The following is a 20,255-nucleotide window of genomic DNA, read 5'->3' as shown; positions in this document are numbered from 1 at the left end:
GCACATGATATATTAAGGGATATGCATGTTATCTAATGTTAAGGGATATGCATGTTATCTAATATTAAGGGATATGCATGTTATCTAATATTAAGGGATATGCATGTTATCTAATATTAAGGGATATGCATGTTATCTAATATTAAGGGATATGCATGTTATCTAATAGTAAGGGATATGCATGTTATCTAATATTAAGGGATATGCATGTTATCTAATATTAAGGGATATGCATGTTATCTAATATTAAGGGATATGCATGTTATCTAATATTAAGGGATATGCATGTTATCTAATATTAAGGGATATGCATGTTGTCTAATATTAAGGGATATGCATGTTGTCTAATATTAAGGGATATGCATGTTATCTAATATTAAGGGATATGCATGTTATCTAATATTAAGGGATATCTATGTTATCTAATATTAAGGGATATGCATGTTGTCTAATATTAAGGGATATGCATGTTATCTAATGTTAAGGGATATGCATGTTATCTAATATTAAGGGATATGCATGTTATCTAATATTAAGGGATATGCATGTTATCTAATAGTAAGGGATATGCATGTTATCTAATATTAAGGGATATGCATGTTATCTAATGTTAAGGGATATGCATGTTATCTAATAGTAAGGGATATGCATGTTATCTAATATTAAGGGATATGCATGTTATCTAATATTAAGGGATATGCATGTTATCTAATGTTAAGGGATATGCATGTTATCTAATGTTAAGGGATATGCATGTTATCTAATGTTAAGGGATATGCATGTTATCTAATATTAAGGGATATGCATGTTATCTAATATTAAGGGATATGCATGTTATCTAATGTTAAGGGATATGTATGTTGTCTAATATTAAGGGATATGCATGTTATCTAATATTAAGGGATATGTATGTTGTCTAATATTAAGGGATATGCATGTTGTCTAATATTAAGGGATATGCATGTTGTCTAATATTAAGGGATATGCATGTTATCTAATATTAAGGGATATGCATGTTATCTAAAATTAAGGGATATGCATGTTATCTAATATTAAGGGATATGTATGTTGTCTAATATTAAGGGATATGCATGTTGTCTAATATTAAGGGATATGCATGTTATCTAATATTAAGGGATATGCATGTTATCTAATATTAAGGGATATGTATGTTGTCTAATATTAAGGGATATGCATGTTATCTAATGTTAAGGGATATGCATGTTATCTAATATTAAGGGATATGTATGTTGTCTAATATTAAGGGATATGCATGTTATCTAATATTAAGGGATATGTATGTTATCTAATATTAAGGGATATGCATGTTATCTAATATTAAGGGATATGCATGTTATCTAAAATTAAGGGATATGCATGTTATCTAATATTAAGGGATATGTATGTTATCTAATATTAAGGGATATGCATGTTATCTAAAATTAAGGGATATGCATGTTATCTAAAATTAAGGGATATGCATGTTATCTAAAATTAAGGGATATGCATGTTATCTAATATTAAGGGATATGTATGTTGTCTAATATTAAGGGATATGCATGTTGTCTAATATTAAGGGATATGCATGTTGTCTAATATTAAGGGATATGCATGTTATCTAATAGTAAGGGATATGCATGTTATCTAATGTTAAGGGATATGCATGTTATCTAATATTAAGGGATATGCATGTTATCTAATATTAAGGGATATGCATGTTATCTAAAATTAAGGGATATGCATGTTATCTAATATTAAGGGATATGTATGTTGTCTAATATTAAGGGATATGCATGTTGTCTAATATTAAGGGATATGCATGTTGTCTAATATTAAGGGATATGCATGTTATCTAATGTTAAGGGATATGCATGTTATCTAATATTAAGGGATATGCATGTTATCTAATGTTAAGGGATATGCATGTTATCTAATATTAAGGGATATGCATGTTATCTAATTTTAAGGGATATGCATGTTATCTAATGTTAAGGGATATGCATGTTATCTAATTTTAAGGGATATGCATGTTATCTAATGTTAAGGGATATGCATGTTATCTAATATTAAGGGATATGCATGTTATCTAATTTTAAGGGATATGCATGTTATCTAATGTTAAGGGATATGCATGTTATCTAATATTAAGGGATATGCATGTTATCTAATAGTAAGGGATATGCATGTTATCTAATGTTAAGGGATATGCATGTTATCTAATATTAAGGGATATGCATGTTATCTAATTTTAAGGGATATGCATGTTATCTAATGTTAAGGGATATGCATGTTATCTAATGTTAAGGGATATGCATGTTATCTAATATTAAGGGATATGCATGTTATCTAATGTTAAGGGATATGCATGTTATCTAATATTAAGGGATATGCATGTTATCTAATAGTAAGGGATATGCATGTTATCTAATGTTAAGGGATATGCATGTTATCTAATGTTAAGGGATATGCATGTTATCTAATATTAAGGGATATGCATGTTATCTAATGTTAAGGGATATGCATGTTATCTAATATTAAGGGATATGCATGTTATCTAATATTAAGGGATATGCATGTTATCTAATATTAAGGGATATGCATGTTATCTAATGTTAAGGGATATGCATGTTATCTAATGTTAAGGGATATGCATGTTATCTAATAGTAAGGGATATGCATGTTATCTAATATTAAGGGATATGCATGTTATCTAATAGTAAGGGATATGCATGTTGTCTAATATTAAGGGATATGCATGTTATCTAATATTAAGGGATATGCATGTTATCTAATATTAAGGGATATGCATGTTATCTAATATTAAGGGATATGCATGTTGTCTAATATTAAGGGATATGCATGTTATCTAATGTTAAGGGATATGCATGTTATCTAATATTAAGGGATATGTATGTTGTCTAATATTAAGGGATATGCATGTTATCTAATATTAAGGGATATGCATGTTATCTAATATTAAGGGATATGTATGTTGTCTAATATTAAGGGATATGCATGTTATCTAATATTAAGGGATATGTATGTTGTCTAATATTAAGGGATATGCATGTTATCTAATATTAAGGGATATGCATGTTATCTAATATTAAGGGATATGTATGTTGTCTAATATTAAGGGATATGCATGTTGTCTAATATTAAGGGATATGCATGTTGTCTAATATTAAGGGATATGCATGTTGTCTAATATTAAGGGATATGCATGTTATCTAATATTAAGGGATATGTATGTTGTCTAATATTAAGGGATATGCATGTTGTCTAATATTAAGGGATATGCATGTTGTCTAATATTAAGGGATATGCATGTTGTCTAATATTAAGGGATATGCATGTTATCTAATATTAAGGGATATGTATGTTGTCTAATATTAAGGGATATGCATGTTATCTAATATTAAGGGATATGCATGTTATCTAATATTAAGGGATATGTATGTTGTCTAATATTAAGGGATATGCATGTTATCTAATATTAAGGGATATGTATGTTGTCTAATATTAAGGGATATGCATGTTATCTAATATTAAGGGATATGCATGTTATCTAATATTAAGGGATATGTATGTTGTCTAATATTAAGGGATATGCATGTTGTCTAATATTAAGGGATATGCATGTTATCTAAAATTAAGGGATATGCATGTTATCTAATATTAAGGGATATGTATGTTATCTAAAATTAAGGGATATGCATGTTATCTAATATTAAGGGATATGCATGTTATCTAAAATTAAGGGATATGCATGTTATCTAATATTAAGGGATATGCATGTTATCTAAAATTAAGGGATATGCATGTTATCTAATATTAAGGGATATGTATGTTATCTAATATTAAGGGATATGCATGTTATCTAATATTAAGGGATATGCATGTTATCTAAAATTAAGGGATATGCATGTTATCTAATATTAAGGGATATGTATGTTATCTAATATTAAGGGATATGCATGTTATCTAAAATTAAGGGATATGCATGTTATCTAAAATTAAGGGATATGCATGTTATCTAAAATTAAGGGATATGCATGTTATCTAATATTAAGGGATATGTATGTTGTCTAATATTAAGGGATATGCATGTTATCTAATATTAAGGGATATGTATGTTGTCTAATATTAAGGGATATGCATGTTATCTAAAATTAAGGGATATGCATGTTATCTAATATTAAGGGATATGCATGTTATCTAAAATTAAGGGATATGCATGTTATCTAATAATAAGGGATATGTATGTTATCTAATGTTAAGGGATATGCATGTTATCTAATATTAAGGGATATGCATGTTATCTAATATTAAGGGATATGTATGTTGTCTAATATTAAGGGATATGCATGTTGTCTAATATTAAGGGATATGCATGTTGTCTAATATTAAGGGATATGCATGTTATCTAATATTAAGGGATATGCATGTTATCTAATTTTAAGGGATATGCATGTTATCTAATGTTAAGGGATATGCATGTTATCTAATATTAAGGGATATGCATGTTATCTAATTTTAAGGGATATGCATGTTATCTAATGTTAAGGGATATGCATGTTATCTAATATTAAGGGATATGCATGTTATCTAATTTTAAGGGATATGCATGTTATCTAATGTTAAGGGATATGCATGTTATCTAATATTAAGGGATATGCATGTTATCTAATAGTAAGGGATATGCATGTTATCTAATGTTAAGGGATATGCATGTTATCTAATATTAAGGGATATGCATGTTATCTAATTTTAAGGGATATGCATGTTATCTAATGTTAAGGGATATGCATGTTATCTAATATTAAGGGATATGCATGTTATCTAATATTAAGGGATATGCATGTTATCTAATTTTAAGGGATATGCATGTTATCTAATGTTAAGGGATATGCATGTTATCTAATATTAAGGGATATGCATGTTATCTAATTTTAAGGGATATGCATGTTATCTAATGTTAAGGGATATGCATGTTATCTAATATTAAGGGATATGCATGTTATCTAATAGTAAGGGATATGCATGTTATCTAATGTTAAGGGATATGCATGTTATCTAATATTAAGGGATATGCATGTTATCTAATTTTAAGGGATATGCATGTTATCTAATGTTAAGGGATATGCATGTTATCTAATGTTAAGGGATATGCATGTTATCTAATATTAAGGGATATGCATGTTATCTAATGTTAAGGGATATGCATGTTATCTAATATTAAGGGATATGCATGTTATCTAATAGTAAGGGATATGCATGTTATCTAATGTTAAGGGATATGCATGTTATCTAATGTTAAGGGATATGCATGTTATCTAATATTAAGGGATATGCATGTTATCTAATATTAAGGGATATGCATGTTATCTAATATTAAGGGATATGCATGTTATCTAATATTAAGGGATATGCATGTTGTCTAATATTAAGGGATATGCATGTTATCTAATGTTAAGGGATATGCATGTTATCTAATATTAAGGGATATGCATGTTATCTAATGTTAAGGGATATGCATGTTATCTAATGTTAAGGGATATGCATGTTATCTAATATTAAGGGATATGCATGTTATCTAATATTAAGGGATATGCATGTTATCTAATATTAAGGGATATGCATGTTATCTAATATTAAGGGATATCTATGTTATCTAATATTAAGGGATATGCATGTTATCTAAAATTAAGGGATATGCATGTTATCTAATATTAAGGGATATGTATGTTGTCTAATATTAAGGGATATGCATGTTATCTAATATTAAGGGATATGCATGTTGTCTAATATTAAGGGATATGCATGTTGTCTAATATTAAGGGATATGCATGTTATCTAATATTAAGGGATATGCATGTTATCTAATATTAAGGGATATGTATGTTGTCTAATATTAAGGGATATGCATGTTATCTAATATTAAGGGATATGTATGTTGTCTAATATTAAGGGATATGCATGTTGTCTAATATTAAGGGATATGCATGTTGTCTAATATTAAGGGATATGCATGTTGTCTAATATTAAGGGATATGCATGTTATCTAAAATTAAGGGATATGCATGTTATCTAATATTAAGGGATATGTATGTTATCTAATATTAAGGGATATGCATGTTATCTAATATTAAGGGATATGCATGTTATCTAAAATTAAGGGATATGCATGTTATCTAATATTAAGGGATATGTATGTTATCTAATATTAAGGGATATGCATGTTATCTAAAATTAAGGGATATGCATGTTATCTAAAATTAAGGGATATGCATGTTATCTAAAATTAAGGGATATGCATGTTATCTAATATTAAGGGATATGTATGTTGTCTAATATTAAGGGATATGCATGTTGTCTAATATTAAGGGATATGCATGTTGTCTAATATTAAGGGATATGCATGTTATCTAATAGTAAGGGATATGCATGTTATCTAATGTTAAGGGATATGCATGTTATCTAATATTAAGGGATATGCATGTTATCTAATATTAAGGGATATGCATGTTATCTAAAATTAAGGGATATGCATGTTATCTAATATTAAGGGATATGTATGTTGTCTAATATTAAGGGATATGCATGTTGTCTAATATTAAGGGATATGCATGTTGTCTAATATTAAGGGATATGCATGTTATCTAATGTTAAGGGATATGCATGTTATCTAATATTAAGGGATATGCATGTTATCTAATGTTAAGGGATATGCATGTTATCTAATATTAAGGGATATGCATGTTATCTAATTTTAAGGGATATGCATGTTATCTAATGTTAAGGGATATGCATGTTATCTAATATTAAGGGATATGCATGTTATCTAATAGTAAGGGATATGCATGTTATCTAATGTTAAGGGATATGCATGTTATCTAATATTAAGGGATATGCATGTTATCTAATTTTAAGGGATATGCATGTTATCTAATGTTAAGGGATATGCATGTTATCTAATATTAAGGGATATGCATGTTATCTAATAGTAAGGGATATGCATGTTATCTAATATTAAGGGATATGCATGTTGTCTAATATTAAGGGATATGCATGTTATCTAATTTTAAGGGATATGCATGTTATCTAATGTTAAGGGATATGCATGTTATCTAATATTAAGGGATATGCATGTTATCTAATGTTAAGGGATATGCATGTTATCTAATATTAAGGGATATGCATGTTATCTAATGTTAAGGGATATGCATGTTATCTAATATTAAGGGATATGCATGTTATCTAATTTTAAGGGATATGCATGTTATCTAATGTTAAGGGATATGCATGTTATCTAATGTTAAGGGATATGCATGTTATCTAATATTAAGGGATATGCATGTTATCTAATTTTAAGGGATATGCATGTTATCTAATGTTAAGGGATATGCATGTTATCTAATATTAAGGGATATGCATGTTATCTAATTTTAAGGGATATGCATGTTATCTAATATTAAGGGATATGCATGTTATCTAATTTTAAGGGATATGCATGTTATCTAATATTAAGGGATATGCATGTTATCTAAAATTAAGGGATATGCATGTTATCTAATATTAAGGGATATGCATGTTATCTAATGTTAAGGGATATGCATGTTATCTAATATTAAGGGATATGCATGTTATCTAATATTAAGGGATATGCATGTTATCTAATTTTAAGGGATATGCATGTTATCTAATGTTAAGGGATATGCATGTTATCTAATATTAAGGGATATGCATGTTATCTAATATTAAGGGATATGCATGTTATCTAATATTAAGGGATATGCATGTTATCTAATATTAAGGGATATGCATGTTATCTAATATTAAGGGATATGCATGTTATCTAATATTAAGGGATATGCATGTTATCTAATTTTAAGGGATATGCATGTTATCTAATGTTAAGGGATATGCATGTTATCTAATATTAAGGGATATGCATGTTATCTAATAGTAAGGGATATGCATGTTATCTAATATTAAGGGATATGCATGTTGTCTAATATTAAGGGATATGCATGTTATCTAATATTAAGGGATATGCATGTTATCTAATTTTAAGGGATATGCATGTTATCCAATATTAAGGGATATTATGTTATCTAATGACAGTAAAGCGGGCTTAGTTCGGGCCAATGCAATCAGCCTCAGGAAGCATCTGGCAACCGATGAAAGGCAACCGTCTGCTCGGTTCGTGTCCCGCAAGCGGTGTCGCGTTTCCCGTAACCGCTGGAAAAGAGGCCTATTGTGACGTCCGCGAAAGAAATGGCACAAAGTAAACACAAATTAATCTGTCTATGATTCATTGTGTATGGCATCGTTTCTTCCGTCCCCAAAACAATAACAAAAGATGATTGGCGGAAACACTCTCATGCGTCATGTCATGTCTATTGTCTATCGTGAATAGTTTTGATTTTGATTTCAAAAATAGATTATGGTTGAAATAATTCTTTGTTTCATTTAACTCCTCGAAGACTTCTAGTAAGACAGAATTGTATTTCCTCCAGGTGGGGCTGGAACTTCTGATCTCTGGAAGGTAGGAGCTACACGTCTTATTTAAGCGCTGGGATTTCTCTCTCTCTCTCTCTCTCTCTCTCTCTCTCTCTCTCTCTCTCTCTCTCTCTCTCTCTCTCTCTCTCTCTCTCTCTCTCTCTCTCTCTCTCTCACCGACATTCCATTATCACCAGATTTGCTCGCTATTACAGAAAATAAATTGCTGTGGCCTTGCGCGCCATAAGGAGCATTCATTTATTCAATGACATGTGAACTGCAGTGACAGCAAACCTTTCAAAATATTTAAGTTATTACCAAGCTACTGCAAAAAAACATAATACTTCTACGAAACCGTATCTCTTATCTGAAGAAGGCAAAGTGGACCGAGAACAAAACTAAGCAAGATAATAAAACAAACTTTGCTTTTGTCCCTTTCCTTCCACCTTTCCTACTCCACGTTGATTTTATTTCTTTCTCTTCAGCACTTGTTCGTCCTCTTCTTCCACCCAGTCTCTGCTTCCCATATTACTAATGCAATCACATGATTATGAGAAAACAGCAAAATTACGAAATCGCGCATAATCACTAACAAGCAACCAAGCAAATAAAAATACCAAATCAAACGCTCCAATTCCTTCCTACTCCTTCGCACTGTAAACACCGGAGAAAGAGACAGAAACAAGAGTAGAAAGATGAATGGAACGGAAGGTAAGTAGATAGAACTGCAAACAAATTCATGCATAAAATTTCTTGCCTTCTGCTATCCGTCGGGGATCGAACCCGAGTCTGTCGCGTAGGAGGCGACCGTGTCAATTATCATTCACTCGAAGATTTGTAAAACGGGTATTTTGAACATATATTGTAAAGGCATTTAATTTCATGGCGACTTACAAAACTTGTATATTAATCTATATTTGCCCTTGAAAACGTCCAGCGGTTGGGTAAAAACTGTTACTTGACTAGAAAATTATACGAAATTCATGATAGAAACAAGATTTTGTCTAACAAAAATTCGAATGAAATCCAATAGTTACGAAATGTAGTGTTTATCGTTGACACGGAATGCCAACTGAAACTACTTTAGAGATCGTGAATCAACAGAACGCCCCAGAAATGAATGCTGACTTCCACTAAGAATCTGACTGTGTTACTACTGGATATTTTAGAGAAAAGCAGAGTAAAAGGATATGGAAATACTGGCAATTTCATATCAAAGTTTGTGACTGCTCATTTTCAGATTTGATGGTGACTAATGGTCTACTATTACTGCTTAATTATTTATCAGTTTCCATTAATGCTGATATGCTGTTATTATTATTATTATTTTAAGTGGGATTTTTCTTGTTCTTTTTTCTTAGCAAACACATAATGTAGTTCTTGTAGGAACTAAACTTGTAAAAACTTTAATGCTTAAGCATAGATGCATAAAATACTTGAAGGAAAGCAAGCACACACACACACACACAAGTGCTATGCTAGTAGCCATCTAAAAGCCAAAACAGTAATGCACCAAGTTCATTATCATTACTGTTACTGTATTATTATTGTTAATGTTATCTTTATTATTATTACCATTAACATTTTCACTTGTTATCATTAAAATCATTGTCATTACTGTTATTATTACTATCATGATTATTACTATTGTTATCATTATCATTAAAAATGATGATTGTGATACAGATTTGTTCAAATGTAGCATTACATATTTGAAATACAAATAAATGTCTACCATGCAATATGCACTTTATTTTTATTGTTTTTTATGTGAGAGAAAGGAGAGAGAGAGAGAGAGAGAGAGAGAGAGAGAGAGAGAGAGAGAGAGAGAGAGAGAGAGAGAGAGAGAGAGAGAGAGAGAGAAACGTTAGAGAAAAAGAAAGAAAAAGGTTTAACATTGTTTACATAATTGTTATTCTGCCATATCTTTTCTCTCATTTGTTCTTTCTGCTTTCTTTTTTTCTCTTCGGATACACTATATTCTTGTTTACATTATTATCAAATAAATGATAATCATAATGTATTGCTGGTGCTGCTAGGAATAGAATTATCATTGAAATACCCTAAAAGCGGGAAATGTGTAATATAAAAGGACCCCTGAAAATCCCTCCCAGTGTCGATGTGATGGCCGAGTGGTTAGAGCACCGGACTCGTGTGCGCCGGCCGCACGGGTTCGAGAGTTCGCCTCCCGGAGGGTAGCAGTGTTTCCTTGGGCAAGGAACTTTACTTCAATTGCCTAGTACTAGTACTGTGTGAATGTGTGTGTTTGTATGATGTGTGTGTTTGTATGTATGTATGTATGTGTGTGTGTGTGTGAATGAATGTGGTATGTTTGTGTATGTATGTGGTATATTTGGTATGATATGTGCTTTGTGTGTAATGTTGATCGTGTATGTGCTCCCCCCATTGTGACCTGTGCTCCCACACCCAATTCACCCTCACAGTGATGATTTCCTGTGCCCCCCATCATTGTGAGGGAGGAGAGGGTGTGGGGGCGCAGGCCTCAAGGGGCATGGGGTCATACATAGTAAGGGTGAGGGATTCATGGGGGGAACAGAACACATAGACCGCTTCACGGTGATGGGATTCATGGGGGGCACAGGACACATAGACCGCTTCACGGTGATGGGATTCATGGGGGGCACAGGACACATAGACCGCTTCACGGTGATGGGATTCATGGGGGGCACAGGACACAAAGACCGCTTCACGGTGATGGGATTCATGGGGAGCACAGGATACATGGACCGCTTCACGGTGATGGGATTCATGGGGGGCACAGGACACATAGACCGCTTCACGGTGATGGGATTCATGGGGGGCACAGGACACATAGACCGCTTCACGGTGATGGGATTCATGGGGGGCACAGGACACAAAGACCGCTTCACGGTGATGGGATTCATGGGGAGCACAGGATACATGGACCGCTTCACGGTGATGGGATTCATGGGGGGCACAGGACACAAAGACCGCTTCACGGTGATGGGATTCATGGGGGGCACAGGACACATAGACCGCTTCACGGTGATGGGGCTCATGGGGGGCACAGGACACATAGACCGCTTCACGGTGATGGGATTCATGGGGGGCACAGGACACATAGACCGCTTCACGGTGATGGGATTCATGGGGGGCACAGGACACAAAGACCGCTTCACGGTGATGGGATTCATGGGGGGCACAGGACACATAGACCGCTTCACGGTGATGGGATTCATGGGGGGCACAGGACACATAGACCGCTTCACGGTGATGGGATTCATGGGGGGCACAGGACACATAGACCGCTTCACGGTGATGGGATTCATGGGGGGCACAGGACACATAGACCGCTTCACGGTGATGGGATTCATGGGGAGCACAGGATACATGGACCGCTTCACGGTGATGGGATTCATGGGGGGCACAGGACACATAGACAGCTTCACGGTGATGGGATTCATGGGGGGCACAGGACACATAGACCGCTTCACGGTGATGGGATTCATGGGGGGCACAGGACACAAAGACCGCTTCACGGTGATGGGATTCATGGGGAGCACAGGATACATGGACCGCTTCACGGTGATGGGATTCATGGGGGGCACAGGACACATAGACCGCTTCACGGTGATGGGATTCATGGGGAGCACAGGATACATGGACCGCTTCACGGTGATGGGATTCATGGGGGGCACAGGACACATAGACCGCTTCACGGTGATGGGATTCATGGGGGGCACAGGACACATAGACCGCTTCACGGTGATGGGATTCATGGGGGGCACAGGACACATAGACCGCTTCACGGTGATGGGATTCATGGGGGGCACAGGACACATAGACCGCTTCACGGTGATGGGATTCATGGGGGGCACAGGACACATAGACCGCTTCACGGTGATGGGATTCATGGGGGGCACAGGACACAAAGCCCGCTTCACGGTGATGGGATTCATGGGGGGCACAGGACCCATAGACCGCTTCACGGTGATGGGGTTCATGGGGGGCACAGGACACATAGACCGCTTCACGGTGATGGGATTCATGGGGGGCACAGGACACATAGACCGCTTCACGGTGATGGGATTCATGGGGGGCAGAGGACACAAAGACCGCTTCACGGTGATGGGATTCATGGGGGGCACAGGACACATAGACCGCTTCACGGTGATGGGATGCATGGGGGGCCCAGGACACATGGACCGCTTCACGGTGATGGGATTCATGGGGGGCACAGGACACATAGACCGCTTCACGGTGATGGGGTTCATGGGGCGCACAGGACACATAGACCGCTTCACGGTGATGGGGTTCATGGGGGGCACAGGACACATAGACCGCTTCACGGTGATGGGATTCATGGGGGGCACAGGACACATAGACCGCTTCACGGTGATGGGGTTCATGGGGGGCACAGGACACATAGACCGCTTCACGGTGATGGGATTCATGGGGGCACAGGACACATAGACCGCTTCACGGTGATGGTATTCATGGGGGGCACAGGACACATAGACCGCTTCACGGTGATGGGATTCATGGGGGGCACAGGACACATAGACCGCTTCACGGTGATGGGATTCATGGGGGGCACAGGACACATAGACCGCTTCACGGTGATGGGATTCATGGGGGGCACAGGACACACAGACCGCTTCACGGTGATGGGGTTCATGGGGGGCACAGGACACATAGACCGCTTCACGGTGATGGGGTTCATGGGGGGCACAGGACACATAGACCGCTTCACGGTGATGGGATTCATGGGGGCACAGGACACATAGACCGCTTCACGGTGATGGGGTTCATGGGGGGTACAGGACACATAGACCGCTTCACGGTGATGGGATTCATGGGGGCACAGGACACATAGACCGCTTCACGGTGATGGGATTCATGGGGGGCACAGGATACATAGACCGCTTCACGGTGATGGGATTCATGGGGGGCACAGGACACATAGACCGCTTCACGGTGATGGGATTCATGGGGGGCACAGGACACATAGACCGCTTCACGGTGATGGGATTCATGGGGGGACCAGGACACATAGACCGCTTCACGGTGATGGGGTTCATGGGGGGCACAGGACACATAGACCGCTTCACGGTGATGGGATTCATGGGGGGCACAGGACACATAGACCGCTTCACGGTGATGGGATTCATGGGGGGCACAGGACACATAGACCGCTTCACGGTGATGGGATTCATGGGGGCACAGGACACAAAGACCGCTTCACGGTGATGGGATTCATGGGGGGCACAGGACACATAGACCGCTTCACGGTGATGGGATTCATGGGGGGCACAGGACACATAGACCGCTTCACGGTGATGGGATTCATGGGGGGCACAGGACACATAGACCGCTTCACGGTGATGGGATTCATGGGGGGCACAGGACACAAAGACCGCTTCACGGTGATGGGATTCATGGGGAGCACAGGATACATGGACCGCTTCACGGTGATGGGATTCATGGGGGGCACAGGACACATAGACCGCTTCACGGTGATGGGATTCATGGGGGGCACAGGACACATAGACCGCTTCACGGTGATGGGATTCATGGGGGGCACAGGACACAAAGACCGCTTCACGGTGATGGGATTCATGGGGAGCACAGGATACATGGACCGCTTCACGGTGATGGGATTCATGGGGGGCACAGGACACATAGACCGCTTCACGGTGATGGGATTCATGGGGAGCACAGGATACATGGACCGCTTCACGGTGATGGGATTCATGGGGGGCACAGGACACATAGACCGCTTCACGGTGATGGGATTCATGGGGGGCACAGGACACATAGACCGCTTCACGGTGATGGGATTCATGGGGGGCACAGGACACATAGACCGCTTCACGGTGATGGGATTCATGGGGGGCACAGGACACATAGACCGCTTCACGGTGATGGGATTCATGGGGGGCACAGCACACATAGACCGCTTCACGGTGATGGGATTCATGGGGGGCACAGGACACATAGACCGCTTCACGGTGATGGGATTCATGGGGGGCACAGGACACATAGACCGCTTCACGGTGATGGGGTTCATGGGGGGCACAGGACACATAGACCGCTTCACGGTGATGGGATTCATGGGGGGCACAGGACACATAGACCGCTTCACGGTGATGGGATTCATGGGGGGCACAGGACACAAAGACCGCTTCACGGTGATGGGATTCATGGGGGGCACAGGACACATAGACCGCTTCACGGTGATGGGATTCATGGGGGGCACAGGACACATAGACCGCTTCACGGTGATGGGATTCATGGGGGGCACAGGACACATAGACCGCTTCACGGTGATGGGGTTCATGGGGGGCACAGGACACATAGACCGCTTCACGGTGATGGGATTCATGGGGGGCACAGGACACAAAGACCGCTTCACGGTGATGGGATTCATGGGGGGCACAGGACACATAGACCGCTTCACGGTGATGGGGTTCATGGGGGGCACAGGACACATAGATCGCTTCAGGGTGATGAGATTCATGGGGGGCACAGGACACATAGACCGCTTCACGGTGATGGGGTTCATGGGGGGCACAGGACACAAAGACCGCTTCACGGTGATGGGATTCATGGGGGGCACAGGACACATAGACCGCTTCACGGTGATGGGATTCATGGGGGGCACAGGACACAAAGACCGCTTCACGGTGATGGGATTCATGGGGGGCACAGGACACAAAGACCGCTTCACGGTGATGGGATTCATGGGGAGCACAGGATACATGGACCGCTTCACGGTGATGGGATTCATGGGGGGCACAGGACACATAGACCGCTTCACGGTGATGGGATTCATGGGGAGCACAGGATACATGGACCGCTTCACGGTGATGGGATTCATGGGGGGCACAGGACACATAGACCGCTTCACGGTGATGGGATTCATGGGGGGCACAGGACACATAGACCGCTTCACGGTGATGGGATTCATGGGGGGCACAGGACACATAGACCGCTTCACGGTGATGGGATTCATGGGGGGCACAGGACACATAGACCGCTTCACGGTGATGGGATTCATGGGGGGCACAGCACACATAGAGGGCCTCACGGTGATGGGATTCATGGGGGGCACAGGACACATAGACCGCTTCACGGTGATGGGATTCATGGGGGGCACAGGACACATAGACCGCTTCACGGTGATGGGATTCATGGGGGGCACAGGACACATAGACCGCTTCACGGTGATGGGATTCATGGGGGGCACAGGACACATAGACCGCTTCACGGTGATGGGATTCATGGGGGGCACAGGACACATAGACCGCTTCACGGTGATGGGATTCATGGGGGGCACAGGACACATAGACCGCTTCACGGTGATGGGATTCATGGGGGGCACAGGACACATAGACCGCTTCAAGGTGATGGGGTTCATGGGGGGCACAGGACACATAGACCGCTTCACGGTGATGGGGTTCATGGGGGGCACAGGACGCATAGACCGCTTCACGGTGATGGGATTCATGGGGGCACAGGATACATAGACCGCTTCACGGTGATGGGGTTCATGGGGGGTACAGGACACATAGACCGCTTCACGGTGATGGGATTCATGGGGGCACAGGACACATAGACCGCTTCACGGTGATGGGATTCATGGGGGGCACAGGACACATAGACCGCTTCACGGTGATGGGATTCATGGGGAGCACAGGACACATAGACCGCTTCACGGTGAATGGATTCATGGGGGGCACAGGACACATAGACCGCTTCACGGTGATGGGATTCATGGGGGGCACAGGACACATAGACCGCTTCACGGTGATGGGATTCATGGGGGGCACAGGACACATAGACCGCTTCACGGTGATGGGGTTCATGGGGGGCACAGGACACATAGACCGCTTCACGGTGATGGGGTTCATGGGGGGCACAGGACACATAGACCGCTTCACGGTGATGGGATTCATGGGGGCACAGGACACATAGACCGCTTCACGGTGATGGGGTTCATGGGGGGCACAGGACACATAGACCGCTTCACGGTGATGGGATTCATGGGGGCACAGGACACATAGACCGCTTCACGGTGATGGGATTCATGGGGGGAACAGGACACATAGACCGCTTCACGGTGATGGGATTCATGGGGAGCACAGGACACATAGACCGCTTCACGGTGAATGGATTCATGGGGGGCACAGGACACATAGACCGCTTCACGGTGATGGGATTCATGGGGGGAACAGGACACATAGACCGCTTCACGGTGATGGGGTTCATGGGGGGCACAGGATACATAGACCGCTTCACGGTGATGGGATTCATGGGGGGCACAGAACACATAGACCGCTTCACGGTGATGGGATTCATGGGGGGCACAGGACACATAGACCGCTTCACGGTGATGGGATTCATGGGGGGCACAGGACACATAGACCGTTTCACGGTGATGGGATCCATGGGGGGAACAGGACACATAGACCGCTTCACGGTGATGGGGTTCATGGGGGGCACAGGACACATAGACCGCTTCACGGTGATGGGCTTCATGGGGGGCACAGGACACATAGACCGCTTCACGGTGATGGGATTCATGGGGGGCACAGGACACATAGACCGCTTCACGGTGATGGGATTCATGGGGGGAACAGGACACAAAGACCGCTTCACGGTGATGGGATTCATGGGGGGCACAGGATACGTAGACCGCTTCACGGTGATGGGATCCATGGGGGGCACAGAACACATAGACCGCTTCACGGTGATGGGATTCATGGGGGCACAGGACACATAGACCGCTTCACGGTGATGGGGTTCATGGGGGGCACAGGATACATAGACCGCTTCACGGTGATGGGATCCATGGGGGCACAGGACACATAGACCGCTTCACGGTGATGGGATTCATGGGGGCACAGGACACATAGACCGCTTCACGGTGATGGGATTCATGGGGGGCACAAGACACAAAGACCGCTTCACGGTGATGGGATTCATGGGGGGCACAAGACACATAGACCGCTTCACGGTGATGGGATTCATGGGGGGCACAGGACACATAGACCGCTTCACGGTGATGGGATTCATGGGGGGCACAGGACACATAGACCACTTCATGGTGATGGGATTCATGGGGGGCACAGGGCACAAAGACCGCTTCACGGTGATGGGATTCATGGGGGGCACAGGACACATAGACCGCTTCACGGTGAGGGATTCATGGGGGGCACAGGACACATAGACCGCTTCACGGTGTGTTGAGGGATTCATGGGGGGCACAGGACACATAGACCGCTTCACGGTGTGTTGAGGGATTCATGGGGGGCACAGGACACATAGACCGCTTCACGGTGTGTTGAGGGATTCATGGGGGGCACAGGACACATAGACCGCTTCACGGTGATGGGATTCATGGGGGGCACAAGACACAAAGACCGCTTCACGGTGATGGGATTCATGGGGGGCACATGACTCATAGACCGCTTCACGGTGATGGGGTTCATGGGGGGCACAAGACACAAAGACCGCTTCACGGTGATGGGATTCATGGGGGGCACAGGACACATAGACCGCTTCACGGTGATGGGATTCATGGGGGGCACAGGACACATAGACCGCTTCACGGTGATGGGATTCATGGGGGGCACAGGACACATAGACCGCTTCACGGTGATGGGATTCATGGGGGGAACAGGACACATAGACCGCTTCACGGTGATGGGATTCATGGGGGGAACAGGACACAAAGACCGCTTCACGGTGATGGGATTCATGGGGGGCACAGGACACATAGACCGCTTCACGGTGATGGGATTCATGGGGGCACAGGATACATAGACCGCTTCACGGTGATGGGATTCATGGGGGGCACAGGACACATAGACCGCTTCACGGTGATGGGATTCATGGGGGGCACAGGACACATAGACCGCTTCACGGTGATGGGATTCATGGGGGCACAGGATACATAGACGGCTTCACGGTGATGGGATTCATGGGGGGCACAGGACACATAGACCGCTTCACGGTGATGGGATACATGAGGGGCACAGGACACAAAGACCGCTTCACGGTGATGGGATTCATGGGGGGAACAGGACACATAGACCGCTTCACGGTGATGGGATTCATGGGGGCACAGGATACATAGACCGCTTCACGGTGATGGGATTCATGGGGGGAACAGGACACATAGACCGCTTCACGGTGATGGGATACATGGGGGGCACAGGACACATAGACCGCTTCACGGTGATGGGATTCATGGGGGGAACAGGACACATAGACCGCTTCACGGTGATGGGATTCATGGGGGCACAGGACACATAGACCGCTTCACGGTGATGGGATACATGGGGGGCACAGGACACATAGACCGCTTCACGGTGATGGGATTCATGGGGGGAACAGGACACATAGACCGCTTCACGGTGATGGGATTCATGGGGGCACAGGATACATAGACCGCTTCACGGTGATGGGATTCATGGGGGGCACAGGACACATAGACCGCTTCACGGTGATGGGATACATGGGGGGCACAGGACACATAGACCGCTTCACGGTGATGGGATTCATGGGGGGAACAGGACACATAGACCGCTTCACGGTGATGGGATTCATGGGGGCACAGGATACATAGACCGCTTCACGGTGATGGGATTCATGGGGGGCACAGGACACATAGACCGCTTCACGGTGATGGGATACATGGGGGGCACAGGACACAAAGACCGCTTCACGGTGATGGGATTCATGGGGGGCACAGAACACATAGACCGCTTCACGGTGATGGGATTCATGGGGGGCACAGGACACATAGACCATTTCATGGTGATGGGATTCATGGGGGGCACAGGACATATAGACCGCTTCACGGTGATGGGATTCATGGGGGGCACAGGACTCATAGACCGCTTCACGGTGATGGGATTCATGGGGGGCACAGAACACATAGACCGCTTCACGGTGATGGGATTCATGGGGGGCACAGGACACATAGACCGCTTCACGGTGATGGGATTCATGGGGGGCACAGGACACAAAGACCGCTTCACGGCGATGGGATTCATGGGGGCACAGGACACATAGACCGCTTCACGGTGATGGGATTCATGGGGGGCACAGGACACATAGACCGCTTCACGGTGATGGGATTCATGGGGGGCACAGGACACATAGACCGCTTCACGGTGATGGGATTCATGGGGGGCACAGGACACATAGACCGCTTCACGGTGATGGGATTCATGGGGGCACAGGATACATAGACCGCTTCACGGTGATGGGATACATGGGGGGCACAGGACACAAAGACCGCTTCACGGTGATGGGATTCATGGGGGGCACAGGACACATAGACCGCTTCACGGTGATGGGATTCATGGGGGGCACAGGACACATAGACCGCTTCACGGTGATGGGATTCATGGGGGGCACAGGACACATAGACCGCTTCACGGTGATGGGATTCATGGGGGGCACAGGACACAAAGACCGCTTCACGGTGATGGGATTCATGGGGGGCACAGGACACATAGACCGCTTCACGGTGATGGGGTTCATGGGGGGCACAGGACACATAGACCGCTTCACGGTGATGGGATTCATGGGGGGCACAGGACACATAGACCGCTTCACGGTGATGGGATTCATGGGGGGCACAGGACACATAGACCGCTTCACGGTGATGGGATTCATGGGGGGCACAGGACACATAGACCGCTTCACGGTGATGGGATTCATGGGGGCACAGGACACATAGACCGCTTCACGGT

The 20,255-nt window shown here is 42.9% G+C and overlaps 1 protein-coding gene across 1 annotated transcript in view; it reads right to left on the bottom strand.

Annotated features, from left to right (window-relative positions):
* LOC138859617 (putative protein FAM47C) overlaps positions 1-14,017 on the bottom strand; it is a 46,725-nt gene extending 32,708 nt beyond the window's left edge. Inside the window, exons 1-6 of the mRNA XM_070115404.1 lie at positions 13,868-14,017; positions 12,612-12,740; positions 11,982-12,200; positions 11,802-11,930; positions 11,352-11,480; positions 11,172-11,300 (exon numbers count right to left, since the gene is read on the bottom strand). Of these exons, the coding sequence (XP_069971505.1) occupies positions 11,172-11,300; positions 11,352-11,480; positions 11,802-11,930; positions 11,982-12,200; positions 12,612-12,740; positions 13,868-14,017 (885 nt within the window). The remainder of the gene's footprint in view (positions 1-11,171; positions 11,301-11,351; positions 11,481-11,801; positions 11,931-11,981; positions 12,201-12,611; positions 12,741-13,867) is intronic.
* Between the last annotated feature and the right edge of the window lie 6,238 nt (positions 14,018-20,255).

This window comes from Penaeus vannamei, chromosome 37 (assembly GCF_042767895.1).
Source record: "Penaeus vannamei isolate JL-2024 chromosome 37, ASM4276789v1, whole genome shotgun sequence".
NCBI lineage: Eukaryota > Metazoa > Arthropoda > Malacostraca > Decapoda > Penaeidae > Penaeus > Penaeus vannamei.
Note: the sequence above shows the minus strand (reverse complement) of the source record. Positions and strands in the feature narration are given on the sequence as shown.